General features: G+C 37.1%; 1 protein-coding gene across 4 annotated transcripts in view; it reads left to right on the top strand.

Annotated features, from left to right (window-relative positions):
- Positions 1-13,532, top strand: part of PPP6R3 (protein phosphatase 6, regulatory subunit 3) — a 64,126-nt gene extending 50,594 nt beyond the window's left edge. For all 4 annotated transcript variants that reach the window (XM_009327395.1, XM_009327412.1, XM_009327404.1 and 1 more), the window contains exons 18-23: positions 511-629; positions 2,051-2,204; positions 3,523-3,629; positions 4,593-4,743; positions 8,126-8,248; positions 11,881-13,532. In XM_009327395.1, the coding sequence (XP_009325670.1) occupies positions 511-629; positions 2,051-2,204; positions 3,523-3,629; positions 4,593-4,743; positions 8,126-8,248; positions 11,881-11,932 (706 nt within the window). In that variant the 3' untranslated portion in view covers positions 11,933-13,532. The remainder of the gene's footprint in view (positions 1-510; positions 630-2,050; positions 2,205-3,522; positions 3,630-4,592; positions 4,744-8,125; positions 8,249-11,880) is intronic.
- Positions 13,533-16,661: the final 3,129 nt, after the last annotated feature.

The raw sequence follows: 16,661 nt of genomic DNA, 5'->3' as shown, positions 1-16,661 counted from the left end.
CCATAGGTTTAAAGTATGTATGTAGGTAAAGAGGATGGAGTGGAATACAGTTGGAGAGATTTTAAAAAAGATTTTTTAGATTTGTTGTTAGATTTGGAAGTAAATCAAGTCATATCTTGTTAGGTCAGTGTTGAAGAGAGGTTTTTGTATTTCAGCGCTTCCAATTAGTGTGAAGAGACCAAACAGACCAACAATCTCTGTACACAGATCTGATTCCTTACTTTCCGTTTCTGCTCCCTTTTGCATGGCAGGAATAAAACCAGTATTTGTCTTCTACTTGCAAATGGGGGCAAAAAAGATAGGCTCTTTACACAATCAAGTAAAAAACCTTAAACCTTGGTTTTTTGAGAGAGAAATGTGGGGAATACTAACAGCTAGGAAATTATACCTCAGTTAATCTATCAGAAATTATAGCTGTTGCAATTCTCTTTAGCCTCAAACTCTTCAGTATTTCATTGTGCCCAGGGTCTGATACTAAACACAGTATAAACTATTTCTTTGTATTTTAAGTTCGGGCAGTACGGACAGTGAAGAAAGTACAGATTCTGAAGAGGAGGATGGAACAAAACAAGACTTGTTTGAATCACACGCCAATACAGAGGACAAAATGGAAGTAGACTTAAGTGAACGTACGTAGCTTTTCTCCCAGCTGCTTTGACTTATAGGAAAGTCAGATCTAGCAGTCTTACTTTGTAGGAGTTTTCCTTGTTTACCATTTTTATTCCAACTATCTTAATAAAGTAGTCTTTCCCACTGTAAAGACAGATTGCAACAAAGCATGAAAATGTTGGGAAGCTTGAATTCCTTACGCATTTTGAATCAAGTTACTTAGTCTCTCTAAAATTCATGTTTCTAGTCTTCAAGAGGAAAAAAGGAGGAGGTATCAGGGGAGGATGAAATATAATCATTTATACATTTGAATGCCTGCAAAACTAATAGGTTATTAATCTCCAAACCTAAAATATGGTTGTTTTTCTAGAAGCCTTTCAGACCAACTTTTCATCTAACAGTGATATTTTAAGACTTCCTACAGAAGCCAAGTGAATTTGCATTGGTCTGGTTTCATGTGTGAATGGAAGATGTGCATCAGTAGACTCTTATGTGGAAACTTAACTGATGTAATTGGTTTAAAAGTTTTCACGTTCAAGTCGCAGTAGACTAAACTGGCTTTAGTTAAACTGGGAATATCTGTAGGTAAAAACCCTGTGTTTATCTAGACTGTAAAGAATTAAACTAAAATAGAAGGAAAAGTTAAGGGTTTTCTTTTCTTTTGTCAGATTGGTGTCGTTGGCATCTGTGTGTCAAACAAGTTTTGATCCATGTGGGTCTCCTCCCATATCTGCCTGGGTTGGAATTTCTAATTGCTAGTCAGAGCTTCCTTTTCAGCCTGTTTTTTTTGTGTGTAAGTGTTAATGAAAAACATGTTTCCCTTGGGTAGGTGAAGTATTTTGAATTGACCTATCCGAAATTAGATGCTGTTAAGTCACAGTTGCTCCAAAATTTAAAATCCCAATAAATATTTGAAGTTGTAAAAAGCCTTAAAGTTTTCTGAAACTTAGTGGTGTTAGTGCATGAGAAATTATTTAGAGACTGCCCATACCTAAGTTGACGTGCTCATTTTCTATGTTCATGAAAATGTACATGGGAAACTGAAAAAGGGATGAAAACTCTTTAAGTTTTTTTTTATTATAGACGTTAGTTTTGAAAAATGGTAACAAATGTTGATGTTTAAAGAATAAAGTGGGATTACACTTGTGATCTAGTATGGTTTATTGTTTTTGTTCTTCAGATAAGCTATATTGATTTTTAGCAGAATACTCTGAGTTTACTGTTTTTAAAATTCTGCCTTAATAGCAGAATATCCCTTTTAAGGAATGCATTCATTTTTTAACAGTATATAGAAGATTCTTCTGCATGTGCTTTAAAGTCTAGTTATGAATTTTTCTGCTCTTTTTGGAATGTACATGTAGATAATTGGTGTGTTAGGCACATGTGCACTCATGTTCTTTATTTGAATTTTTTCCTAATGAATTTGTTGATGGTTTTTCAGCACCAAACTGGTCAGCTAACTTTGATGTACCCATGGAGACTGCACACGGTGCCAGTCTGGATTCTGTTGGGTCTGATGTGTGGAGTACAGAAGAACCTATGCCAGCAAAAGAAACTGGCTGGGCTTCCTTTTCAGAGTTCACATCCTCTTTGAGGTAAGAATGTTAGTGATTCAGGGCAAGTTCTTCACTACTAAATGTAATGGCAACTGCCATTTGGTTTCCTTGGGGTGTCCATCTCTACCCAAGCCTGTGTTGGTAGCGTTCTGGTGGAATACAAGGTGTGTAGCATCTGAAGGGCTCCATGTGTTATAGCAGTATGCCTTTGTATGGTCTACCTCATAGCAGGCTTTTGTAGGATGGGTGGATCCTAGCGTGTCATTGTTTTAGAGGGTTTTTAAAGAATATTTGGGTCCTTTAATATTGGTCTCTCACCAGAATATGGGCTGTGATTATTTTATTTTTAGCGTAGACTGAACCCAGTGAACAGTTAAACGTGAACTATTGAATGTAAAGGTCATAAAATGTCTATGATGATTCTGTTTAATGGATGTTACAGAACAAACAGGTTTGGGTGGTTTTGTTTTCGTTTGGTTGGGGTTTTTTTGAAAACTTGCATGGTTATGCAGCTGTGATATATCTAGGTTAGGCACTTCTGTACTATTTTGAGAATGCCTGAGATACACTTTTTCCTTCTTGGCTTGAACTCTACATAAAAAATAACTGAAGTCATCTGTGTAAGTACCTAATCATATAGATATAAATTTTGAGTTGCCAAATACTAGCAGTCAAGAACTGATTCCTTCTTCAATCAGAAGACTCTTCCTTTTATACATCTGGCTTTCAATTGTCTGTCTGGGCGTTAAACAGCTCGGATATAAAAGTATTATTTTTTCCAACAGAAAACAGTGTATTGTTTCATGCTCAAGGCAGGTAAGTTGACAATACGGGTTTAGAGAATGAACACTTGGAGTTGCCACATTAGTGGATAGAAAAGTTCTTTCTGAGTTCCTCCAGAATGAAAAACTTGTAGCTATACTGTATATACGATTAAGTACTAGAATCTCTTCCGCAGTAGATGATGGACTGTGTTGGCAGTCTCAGCAGAGAACCATTTTTCAAGTTGCAAAGAGTGCATTTAGAAAGTCAGTTAAAGATGTTGGAAACACTGCAAGGAGCCAGTGATACTTGTATGCCTTATTTACCAGGGACATGTCCACTACTACTTGTAAACAAACCAAATAAAACCACCACCAAACATATACTCAGTCAGCTCAATTCTGGTGGATTTTGCATTACTAAACTTCTGTTTAGCATGTCTTCCCAAGACTCCTACAAAAAAGCTTGCTGTCATTCAGTTTCAGTAGAGTTCTAGGCCTCATAGCTTTGATATAGAACTAAAAATACTGTTTTAAGAACATTTCATTCTGCTATTCAGAAATGTTTCTAAAGCTCTTTTACTTTGTATTTGAAGCTCAAAAGATTCCTTAAGAAGTAATTCTCCTGTGGAAATGGAAACAAACACAGACACAATTGATCCCTTGAGTGCAAATGTAACTGCTCTTGCAACACAGCTAGAGAGTAAGTACACTGCATTCAGAATGCGAACAGATTGATTTTAAGAGTTGTACCCAAGAAAGATCTCCCTGAACTTTAAAATTTAGGTTTCCAGAGACCTCTCATCTGGCTCTGCTGCTGTTCTGCCAGGTAATGAAAATGACTTGTCAAAGAATTTCTGAACTATTTAAAATAGTTTTCTATTTAAAACGGGAGCCAGTGTTACTGTTACCTCTAAAAAGCCTCCACATCATGAACAAAAAAGCATTACAAAGAAGCTAAGTGTGTTCTGTTAGAGAATCCTCACCTGTGTCAGCACTTAGTTAGCTGAGCTGATGCTTGAGAAGAGTGGTAGCTTCTAGCCTCTTCCTATGTGGCAACAGGCCAGTAGCCTCAACATGTTCGAATTTCCACTTCCTGCTCATTCCTTTCCAAGTTACCTTCACTATGCATGCACTAATTCTTTCTTCTACGTGTATGAACTAGTTAAAGGCCAAATATGTGCTAATTAGCTTTTTGTATATATTATTACAGACAGAACAAGAAGTGCAGATGAGAAGTCCAGGGAGACTGGACTTCCCAAAGGCTTGTCTGTACTTGGAAACTTCCTGTGAAATTTGCACTGTGTGGGCTTGTGTAATGAATTTGACTGTACAGAAAAATAATACATCACTATAATCCTACTAAAGTCTTGTTCACGCAAACCTGTTGCAGTAACCATTGTCAATCTAAATTACTAAGTGGCTTACAAAATGGGAAAAAAAAAAAGTTATGAAATGTGACTTTTTCTTAAGCCATCTGTTAAAAAGTACTTATGCTCTATATATGTGTATAGTGGGGGTTGCAGAAAGGTGACTTTCTGTGTAAGGAAGAATTTAAGAAGTGTACAAAACTGCAAAAATATTGTTCTGGTTATATTGGCTTGTATGCTTGCTCACGAAATAGAAACATAACCAGCCGTGTACTAAATTACTCCTATATATCTAGCCCCAGGGAGTGTTGCTATGGAGGCCAGCTCAGATGGAGAGGATGATGTAGAAAATGCAGACAAGGTAACTGAAACAGTAATGAACGGCAGCATGAAGGAGACACTGAGCCTTACTGTAGATGCTAAAACTGAAACGGCTGTTTTCAAAAGGTGAGAATACCTGTTTATTGTCTTCCCACCCTTGTAAAATAAGCACTGTTGATGGAACACTGTGTCATCAAAAAGAGTTTTTTGCAAGTGATGATAATTCCTGAGGCTTTAACTAGAAACCTTCTTCCAAAGTAATTGTTTTGAAATTTTACTTCCAGTTAGTTACTATAACATATGACTTCCCTTATCAAGCCTTAATTTCAGTGGAAGATCATTAGTGGAAAACTGACTTAACTTTTGACCCTGATGCACATTATTGTGCATTTTTATGTACAATTATTCTTTTAACATACAGTTAATTGTACGTCAAAGCTAAGCTTTTAAAATTTTGCACAGAATTGTTAGATTTGGGTTGGAATTCTATCCCTCTTATCCAGGAGGATGAAGGACAGAAGTTGAAGGCCAGCCAGGCACTGCTCTTGAGAGTAACTCATCAGACATTTGCAGTGATCACTGGTGGTATGGATGATGGTGTCAAATCTGTTCTGGACTACAGGTGGCCCATAGAATTCTAGAATAACGGGAAGAACAAACTCCTTAATTTTGGTATCTTCTGATAACAAAGTGTTTGATTCAGGAATAACTGTCTTACAATATGGTTACATATTACATATATCAATATTGTGATCGGTTTATAGGAATAAAGCACACTTCCATTTTGTCTACTTGAGATCTCATTTACTAAGATCTTGTGGTTTTAGATTTAATGATCAAGTGCTTTTTATTTGAAACAGAGGCTACAGACAGTCTGACCTTGCAAAAATAATTTTGCCTTTATTAATTGAAGCTGGTAGCCCCCCCACCCCGATCTTGACAAATCGGAACATATTACTAGCATTTTGGTGTGCAACCATCTTCTCATTCTTTTAGAATAACTTCCTAGTATCTGTCCCTATTCTAGCTTTAAATATTGAAAAGAAATTGTCCATATGTCTTGAAAGTTGCTTAAAAAAATCCCAGTCCATTTCAGTAGAAAAAACTTCCCAGTGTTAGTCCTTATATTGCCCTTCTTTTAAATTCATTTTACTTTGTCCCGTTAGTGGTAGTAGATAAGTGCTATTCATTTTGGATAGTTCAGGAATTGAAACGTGACAGCTTTTAGTCGCTCTTGCTTCCATCCTTTTGATTATCAAAGCAATAAATGACAACTCTAATCTCTTTTGGCACCTGACTTAACTTCTGATGTTTTTCAATATGGAGGAGGGAGCATTTGTGGCTGCACAGCACTTATAAATTAAATGGCATTGTTAGAGGAATTGAACCAAAGCAGTTTAGAGGAGGATTGTGACTCAGTGCGGACTGATGTGGCAAGACATAGTGCCTTGCTGACTTCGTAGATGACGCATCTGCTCTCCAGTTTATTCTGTATATTGGGGAATGCTTTTATATGATCTGCAGTCCTGTTGTGTTAGATGTTTACAGTTCTTTTTACACTTCTCCTTAAACTGCTTTAGTTCACATGCAGTTTAAAGTTCTGTGACTTCTGATACTGGTGCAAAAACTAACATGAGGAGGAAGCATGTGGTGGCAGTTCCTGCCTGCCTTCATGGAATTACCTGCTTGAGCTGTTGGAGTAAGCACTTCAATTCTTGTAGTTGAAAGGACACAGAGGTGCAAAGGGAGGCAACATCATAGAATCGCCCAGGTCAGAAGAGACCTCAAAAGATCATCTGGCCCAACCTTTTGTGGGAAAGGGAGCCCAGATGAGATTATCTAGCGCTCTGTCCAGCCACAACTTGAAAACCTTTAGCAGTGGGGACTCTGGGATCTTGATATGGAAAGGGGAGATTAAGGAAATGTAGAAGGAGGCTAAAAGGTGAGGTCTTAAATATGGAGACTGTTCTACTCTGATAGAAGTATGTGGCCTCATACTGAGTCAATGCTCACATGGCTTTCTTTAAACCAACATTTAAGTGTGCCAGAACAACAAATGGGAGAGAAAAGTAGTATTTCCTTTGGAATAAATACCTAAAACAATGCTGGAATAAAAAAGTCTATATTAAGGGACAATTAGAGAAGCAAGAGGAGGGCCTGCTCTGGCCTGTGTACCTGGCAAGGTGGATGCTTCCAGACCGAAGTTTTATATAGGTTTCTGCCAATAGAAAATTGATGGTGTTGAAGTCCATGTAGAGAGGAGGAGGAGCATCATAAGCACAGTAGTTAATTTGTGGAAAGCTGCAAAGGACAAAAATGCGGTTTCTGAACTTAGTTCAAAATGGAGAATGAGAAGGGAAGAATGATAGCAGAGACTACCCCTTTTTAAAAAAATAAAAAAATTACGAGACCAGTTCTAATGGTGATGGTGATAAGTATTTTATTTTGAACAAATACAAAGAGTATCAAGGCAAATGAGATGGGGAGATCAGATGGGGAAAATTGGATCTTGATAAGAGATTGCAATGCAAAAGACAATATTTTTACAGGCTCTGCAGATATAAGGAGGCATGGGAGGAAAGAGAAGGATTCATTGAAATTTAAAGGATCCATTGAAAGGAGAACTGTAAGAATAGGAAGAAAAATCAGCAGAGTGGCTTTAAAATGTTCCTGACTTCTTGCATAAATAGATTTGTTGCCACAGAGGTATAAGATTGATCTTTGTGTCTACTTCAGAGCTACCTTGTAACTGTCTCTTGCAGGTATATGGTCAAATTTGTATTTTAGTGCACTCATAATGGTGTGGCTGAGGTGGGAGAGGGTAGAATAAATAGAGAGGCAGAAAAGCTTTGATTTTGTATTTGTTTGTTAATGACTTTTGAGGCTGCCTAGTTACATGGTAATGTCTTATATAGTGTGAGTGTACTGCTTTTTCACTGAACTATGTTTGGTTTTGTCTCTGAGAGGAAATCCATGAAATAGATTGGGCTGCAGTCTTAGTACCACATAACCCATACATCATATTTCACTGTGTATTTATTAGGGAGTTTAATAAAGATGGTGATGAGTTAATGATTCTGCTGATATGTTTCATGGACAGACTTTAATGCCAGTTTCTGAAGGAATCTTGAATTTCTCTTATACTTTCTTCCTTCCATTTTTGCATACTTCTGGCTTCAGAGTGTTGAAATCCTATCGGTATGTATAGTAAAGGATCATGTCTGTGATTGTTACTACTTCAGGCATCACACACTTCCTTTCTGATCTTACTCGTAATCACTGTATTTCCTGCCCTTTTACCCAGTCAAGTTTTAATGAATGTGAACACCGGTGCATTACTAGGTGTTTGTGAAGTCTAGAGCCATGTGCTTGATCTTCATGCTGCAATCATAACTTAAAATCCATTTGCATGTGAAATATGGGCCCGTATCCCAGTTTTCTCCTGTTGCCTGAAATTTCCCTATAAGTAAAATGAAAAATTAAGTAACTTCTTTCCTTTTTTTTTAAGTGAGGAAGGAAAATTGTCTACCTCGCAGGATGCTTCTTGTAAATATGTAGTAGAAGAGAATGCAGAGGTTGCAGAAGAGGCTCCTTCAGCTCTGCAGCCTACTGACAGCAGTCCAGAACAGAGGTAACTGCATTCAAGGATGCTTTCAATCCTCTAAATAGCAGTCTGCATGTTTTTCTAATAGGATTGATCTAAAGAGATTAATGAATTCCTGTTATCAGCTCTGAGTTTAGCTCAATCTAAACATGTGCTTGCATCTATTTTATAAAATTCTCACAAGTTGTATTTTCTGTTGATTCTAAGACTTTTGAATTGTCAAAAACATATTTGCCTTCTATTATTTGTCTTGCAGGGAGTTGTATCCCCATTCTGTTTTGTGATATGTTATCAAGTTAGAAAGTGTATTGATACACTTAAGAAAATGGTGATTAAAGAAAAAGTATTAGGGGAATAAGTTTGACTTTGTCCTGAAAACTTATGTAAGTTAGGTCTACCATTTTTTCATTCTGTATTCTATACTGCAGAACAGTTTGAGGGGAGTCCACTAGTGCAGCTGTATGGAAGTGAAATGGTGCCTTAAGTGATGCTTGTTTGATTGTTAATCAGTTGTTATTTGCACCCTTGTCTTCATCGGGTATTAACCTGAATAGTTGTAGATTTGGAGAAGATTTTTCAAAGTACATAAATAATTTGTTTCAAATAAAACTTGCCTGAAATATGGAGCAGCCTGGATTGCTCAGCAAACTTATGGGAGGAAAGAAAAGAAGACGTTTTTCTTTGGCAGCTTGGCTACTAGTGCAGTCTCGGAGAATAGTAATTCAAGATACAATTCTCAGGGGACCACCACCAAACAGAAAGCTGCTCTTGCATAAATTTGTTTCTCTTAAATTGTCAGGTGTACTGCTTTCTGCAAAAGAAGGTGTTTGACAGTGTTTCTGCTGTTTCATTTCCTGTTGAAGTACTTGTTTGAGTTCTTCTTTGCTTCCCAAGTTACAATGGTATGGAAACATACAGAATCAACTCTAAGTCTAGTATGGCTTCACCAAAATCAAATGCACATAGGGTGATGTTAATCACCAAATATTAGAAATGCTTAATGCAGATGTTTCATATCCAAGCTAGTTTCTAGACTTTAGTCAGAGCAAGATTCATCTTTATCTTAAAAGCCTAAAACAATGAAGAGCTTAAAGTAGGTGAGAACACTTCCACCCTTGAAGGCAGTATTCAGTGAAGACCTTGCTCTGGAACTTAGGTATTCATAAGTACTTTAAAATTAATACATAGGCAAGAGTTTACTGGTTTCCTAACAGAACTAATGGCTTGTTGAACATCAGGTACAATCCCACAGGCTTGATTCTTGATGTTAAGGCAAAGGGTGGTATGCTGCCATTTCCTATTTTAGATGTAATTCAAGAGTGCCCAGAGGAAGTGTGCTGTCTCAAAGAAAACCCTTCTGAAAGGAAAACCTAAATGTGTATTTACTAAACCTTGAGTAATCTGTAGGGTCTGCTCCTCTTCCTGCAGGGCAGGGCTCGTGGGGGTCAGAGCTGTGCATGCTGCCTTCTTGTTGGGGAGCTGAGGATGTTCTGAATGGGAGCATGTTCTGAAGGGAGAGAGGATTTTGCTTAATTAAAAGCAATTCCAGGAGTCACTTTTGCCTTGCAGTATAAACAGGGGTATGATTCTGAAAATCAGAATTCAGAATGTATATATGCACACATGTATATTTTCTGAATCTGTATTTCACTAGTTGTTTTAATAGTTTAAAGGCTGTTGTGTTTCTTGACTTTAATAGATTTTAAACTATTATTAGAGAAATGTGGTATTTCTCACACAAATCCCGTGAAAAGCAATCATTTTTAAGACTTTGTGGACACTGTTATATATCTAGCTTTCTAGTGAAGATAAAATTGAAATGCTTTTGTAAGCAAGATTCAGAGTAGAGCTCTACAGACAACACAGAACCCTACTGCATGTTCTGATTATACTGTATGCAGACTAAGAAAGATGCAAGCATGTTTGACAAATTTAGATTCTGTTTTTTAGACTTGTTTATGAGCTAGTATGTCTTACCTCTATGGTACTGGGTGTTACACTAAAACACTGCTACCTTTTCTTGTAAGCCAGAACTTTCTACTCTGCATAAATTCCTTAAATTTAATCACGAAGTGGATTCTAATCAGGAAAAAAACAACCCTGTATACTTAGTTAAAGTGGGAAACCCAGAAACTGTCTTTCACAGCCTCTTCTTTATCTGGAGGTACTGTTTTTATCAAGACAATATTTTTAATGCTGATAAGCATTAAATTGTAGGGAAGAAGTCTTTGGGTACTAGGTGACTGCCTTTTGAGTAAAGATGCTTGTCTAAACCAACAGAGGGCTCTCAGAACTAGCAGTTCGTTGGATTGCTTTTGAGTTGCAGGAAATCTCAAAGAACTCCTTTCATTGATTCCAGCTGGCTTCAGCAAAGCTCAGTACTTTCTCTAAAGGTGGCTGTCACAGCAGATCCTCATATAAGCGCAGTATAAATATCAAGATAAACATAATTGTGCTTTTGGGGCTCCATGCATGTATGACTAGTGGGGGGAGTCCCCTAGGTAGGTCTTTGGCTGGTGGCCAGCAGTAGAAATCTCTGCTAGGAGCCCTGTTCTGTCATGGACTTTTTTCCAGTTAATGTGACTTACCGCTGTGCGGACTGTCAGACTTCCTGTCCATGCAGCACTTGTTTCTTACCTTCCAGATTTCTCTAAAAAGTGTTTACTTTTGTCTAGTGCTGTCTGTCTTTTGTCTAATGCGTACATATTTTTTTTGAAAAGTGTTTTTAGAGCTTAGCAGCCAAAGACTTAGCTAGGGGACTCCTGCTGGTCATGTGCATGTAGAGCACGGACCCAAGAGTGGCTTCTCTGTGATGTACACCATCAGAGAACAGGAATTACAGGTAATTTTTCTCATGTGTAGTTCCAAATGGTATTTATATTCTTTAAGGGAATCTTCAAATGTATTCGGTAGGCTTGCACTCAGTGAAAGTTGAGATTTTTTGCCTTTGTTGCTTGCAATTCTTAATGTTCTCATGTACTACTGATTTGATCTCTCTGTATTAGTCCAGAGCAATTGAGCCCATGTTTACACTAAACTTCTTACCTAGAAATGTATATACTGTTATTGTTTTCACTTTTGCAGGTTTATTCCTTATTTTCCTCCGTACTTCCTGACCTTTTCGTGCTAATGGACTGACATTCAAAGTATTTGTGAAATGGCAGTTTGTAGATTAGATTAGTAACTAAAGCAGGGTTTTTTTAAGACACTTGTTTTTCCTGTTGTGTCTTAGCTGCTTACTTTCAAATGCAGCCTTAAATACTCCTGGTATCACATTTCGCCTCACAGAATAATATTTGGAGATGTATCAGAAATGTGCTTTTTATTAGTGATTCTCTTGGGGAGATATTGCATCTCTAGAGATCACTTAGTAGCCCAGTTAATAAAGATCAAACACTCTTCAGTGGTGTGCTCAGTTAAAGTGCTGTGCTTAATTAGACAATAAGGACTCCAGAAATGCTGAACTCCAGAAAATAAATGGGATGAGCATGTTATTAGCATGTGTTTCCTCTCTTCAACTCAGGGGTCATGCTACACATGATCTGGCGTTATTGGGTTTTGGGGTTTGTGTGGGTTTGTTTTGTTTTGTTTTTGCACCTACCCAAATTTGTTTTGGACCCTTGTTTCTTGTATACTTACATCTTTTTTTGGCCTCTTAGGACTGATCAACACACCCATTTAGGAGAGGCATCTGTTAATGGCCCTGTATGATATGTGATGTCTACTACCTTGGCTGAAGAAAATGAACTGATATCCAGGTGTTTGAGTGTTTCTTGAGGATTTCATCTAGACCCTGTTGAAGCCAGTCACTGCTGCACTAATTTCACAAGGGATCAGGACCAGCAACATTTATATTCTAGATTTTAAGACATTGTACAGAAATTCATAAGTGTAAAAATATTGCACATTGAGAAATACCAATAATTTTTGCGTATGTTTATATTGTATTGTTCTAAATAATGGGTGGCCTGTGAAATAAGATCCTGCTACCCATGTAATGATGACAGTAGTGTTACTATAGTTAAAACGGCTGTAAGAATAGTTTTATAAAAAAGTGAATACACAAATCTAATGTATTTGAGACATAACTATTTGATGATTAGTGTGACCAAAGTATTTAGCAGTTTTCATACATTTTTCACCTTGTTAAAAAAAAAAAAAAAGATGAATTCATGTTTCTTCTGAAACTGAAATGCCCTATAAATGTTATTTTGGTTGTTTTAGCTTACAAAAGTGATTTAAATAAGAATTTTTTGGTGTTCAACATTTTACAACAGGTTTTTTAATTGGTAATTGTTTTCTGTATTGTTTAAAACAGATCAGAAATGTAAGTCTATTGGTAGAGATTTTAAGTATTTATTGCTACAACTTAGTTGACAAATTGATGTTACTGTAAAGCCATATGTTCTGTTAAGTCTTGTTTGCTTGAAACAATACCTTACAGGTGAAACACTAGAATATTTGAAGTGCACATGGCTTGTTGTGTTTAAGTGATTCACCTGCCTTTTAACCCATTCACCAAGATTTAGTTTAATACCAAGCATTATACAATGGAACATTTCAGAACAATCTGCGTATTTAAAACGCTATAAACCTTTTAGACAAGTCAAGTAAATGAAATGCCCGTGCTGCTAATGTAATTACAGTACATGCATTTTAAAAGTATATAGTGTTTTTAATACCAATTTTGGCAGCAGAGCATGTTAATTGTTACTTTCACTGTACTGATCTGTGTGAGGCTTTCATTTGTATGTTCTAAACCAGTTTTTTCACAGCTGGTTTGTATATATATAGTGATTATGGAAACTAATTCAGTGTAATTTATAATTTTCTATGTCAGTGTAAAATTCCAACAGCCTTCTCAAACAAACAGAAGCAATAGACTGTATATTGCCACATTGTCTGGTGAAAGGGTTAAAGTACTTCACCTCCTGCACTTTTAGATGCAAATCCATTTTTGTTTCTGTAATAGTTGTATTCATTTATTTTTTACACAATTTGTTTTCCTGACCAGTATTTAAAGCCAAAAGGATACTCTAAACAATGGCCAATGATTTATTTTAGAAGGCGTCCCAAGCAACGTGCCTAAACATTACATTGCATACAGAAATAAAAAAAACAACACATGTATAATGGCATTGCCCTTATTGCTTTCTCTTGCATTTTCTGCAGCAAATTTTAGTGGCATTCATCATTGCGAATTATTATAAACTGATCAGTTGTGTGAAAATGGAGGGGAAAAAACACAGTATCATAGGTGGAATTGGTAACTATGGTTGTCCTTTTATTTGTACTTTATAAATGATTGAATCAAGTCAGTTTCTAAGTTGTTTCTTCTTCAGTTCAGAATTACTTCCAGATCAGCTTGACCAAAAATGTTTTGTATATTAGCTTTAAGGTTGGCAGCTGTCCTTCTATCACCTTCTGATCTGTTATTGAACAAGCAGTTTTGGAAACAAAACTGCTCATTTCAATACATGAATTGCAATCGAAGTAGAAATTCCAAATACAGGACAGCAGTGTGTTGGCTTACGTAAGTTTGACGCTTATAAGGAATAAAACTTTCGTCCTTTCCAATGGGGCTATTTGTCCCTTGCTAACAAATTGAATTAACTAGCTACGTAGCCATGAAAAGTGAAGGAGATACTGGCAGCAAATTAGTTGAAACTGTATTTCAGCCCTGTTACCTGCTGTTCAGCAAAGTCTTCTAGTATGTTGTCCTTCTGTTAATGAACTGTCATATCAGTCCACTATGCAGTTCATACTGAGCTCAAAATTGAAAAAGGAGAGTATTTTGTCCCCCTTCCCTCCATTCCTGATAGGTAATATCAGTTGGGTGGAGGTGTGGGGAGTGGTGGTGAGTGGAATTCACCCTTCAGTGTAGTTTGCCTTCTAATTAAAGGGTGCAAAAGAGGTAATCTAGGTTGGCTTACCTTCCGGTGGTCTTGAGGGTTCTTCTTTACTATTGCATTTATTGTTAGTTTTAACAGCTTGTGTGGGAGATGAGTTAAGCCTGGGATTTAGCCTAGATTTGATGTAGTGTGAGCTTGTTCTGAGGAGGTGTAGGATGTGTTTTACCCATTAACTGTATTAATTGTACAAGGAATCCTGAACTTGAAGGGAAGGCTTTGGAGGTGTGTTTTTGGGGGGGTTGTATTTGCCATTTTTTACCAACACTTTATGCTGCTCACATAGGCTTACGAAGGTTTGAACATACTCGGAGAGTTCTTCTGAATGGCTGTGTTACCCAGCCTGTTTAATCACATTTGACTTGCATGCAATGGAATTTATGAGTCTTCTTTATTAGAAGATATTTTAATGCATTTGTGAGGTGGACTAAGTCTAATACCTTTGTACAGGTTTGCCTTCCTACAGTGTATTTAGCAGCAATTAGGATGAAATAGGCTTGCTTTGAATGGCTTGTACTGAATATATGCATTGCCACGTTTCATGATACTCTTTGAAATGGCTAGAGGCTCAGGCACTTGAAACTGAGGAATGGTGATGTCAGTTGATATCAAAGGGCAATGGATTTAACCCTCAGGACTTCTGATAAAGGATTTTTACTCAAGCAAGAGTGTGTTGTAAAAGTGGCTAGATCGGCAGTATATGCAGTAGCTCATTGCCTCTTCAGGCCTGTGTCTCTGTTACTTGGCAGAGTGGATGAATCATGCCTTCTTGACCAGTTAAACTATTATTTTTAAGTGTAAGCCTTGTACTAGATTTTATAGCAAGATTGTTCCATTTAAGTAAAAGTGTAAGTCTTTGTTTTGACTAACATTATTTATTTATTAAGCAAGCATTCCCCCTGTTCAGTGAGTTGACAGGTAGTCACTGAGAAGACAACAGGATAGTTGAAACAATCTCATATCATTGTAAATGCAACCCAGTGTGACCATGCTTTTGAGTGAAACCTACCTTCTTGCTCCTGTTAAGCCTTGTATCTACCTCTTGAAAACAGTGAGTTCTGTATTGTCATCTGCATCCTCCTGTGGAAACTTACTGTGACATTTCAGTCTTTGTGTGAAATCCACTGAGGAGTTATGAAAGACTTTGAGGAAGATGAATCAGGTTGTTACTGTTGTTCATTATAAACTTATCTTCCTGTTTTAAATTAGTTTTAATTTCCTTGGAGATTGTTTTGTTTTCTGACGTATGTCTTATACAGTTATATACTTAAACAATCACTTCTGACTGTCTCAGGATAAATAGTGCTTTCTCCAGTGTAGTATAAGTGCTTCAAGTTTCATTATAAAAGTGTCTGTATTGTTTCCCAAACCAGGATGGAAAATGGAAGTTAATGCAGCAGCAACAAGCCTTTTTTAAGTTTTTAATTTCTGTCTTTCTCTTAGTTTCTGCATCTTACTTCCTAACAGGTAAGGATTTGGCATCCTTCTGTTCCATTATTGTTTGAGTAAGTAAGGTTACAGCATGGAGGAAAATTAAGGTAATAAAAAATACTCAGCATAGAAATAGAGGCATCTTCCTGCCTGCTTTAGCTAGGACAGTTCATGAAATCTTTTGGACTTGCTGAGACCCAGCTTGGTTTTCTGGTTCAAATTGTTCCAAGCCTGTGATTTTTCCCTGTGCTTAGTCTTGGTTAATGACTTGTGTGTAATGACATGTCTTAATGACATCACAGGGAAGTCAGTGTGTGCTTCTTACTCTTCTTCCACAAGCCGAAGCAGTAATGAGAACTGAACTTTACATTGTGTTTTGCTAGTAGTATCTTTCAGAATTTCTCTCTTAGATGAGTCTGGGCTTAGTGTTTGATACATCTTTGTCCATTGGAAAGGAGAAATTTTTGTGCATTTTTACCTTCTCTAAATCAGTAAGTATGTTGCAAATGAGGTAGGATTCCCTTTAGTTCATCTTTCTGGCCATAGCTTAAGTACTGTAATTCTGATTCTAGGACCTTCTTCAGAAGGAGCGTTCTGCCTTCTTGTTCTGGATCTCTTCTGAGTGGTGTGGGTGCTTTCCTATGATGTGTGTTCTCTGCATCTCAAAACATGGATTCTGAAGACTGTAATTTAGATCATGATGGTCTGTTGGCATACAGTCATCCAGACTAAGAGAACCAAATCTTGCCTAGCTGTGGTTGAGCAGATTGTCACTCATGTCTCATGAGATTCAACTTACTCATTTGCTCAGGTAAAGTTTATCTGGTTGTCTCACTACTTTAGTCTGTGATAATTAGGTAGATTTGTGGTTGATTCTCAAGGGCATAATAGAGATACTTCATTTTTTCAGATGGAACCTGAACCTGTTACTTACAGATCTGTTGGAACTGCTTTTGAACTCCACTATGTGCTACTCTTCCTGTCTTTTTCTACACCAATTATCTGTTAAAGGTTGTTGTGATTTCATCTTGGGTAATAGATTAACCTGGTTCTTTTGCCAGGGCACTGAAGCCTGACTGTGAACGTTGCAAATGAAACCT

This window comes from Pygoscelis adeliae, unplaced genomic scaffold, assembly GCF_000699105.1.
Source record: "Pygoscelis adeliae isolate BGI_AS28 unplaced genomic scaffold, ASM69910v1 Scaffold451, whole genome shotgun sequence".
Taxonomy (NCBI): domain Eukaryota; kingdom Metazoa; phylum Chordata; class Aves; order Sphenisciformes; family Spheniscidae; genus Pygoscelis; species Pygoscelis adeliae.
Note: the sequence above shows the minus strand (reverse complement) of the source record. Positions and strands in the feature narration are given on the sequence as shown.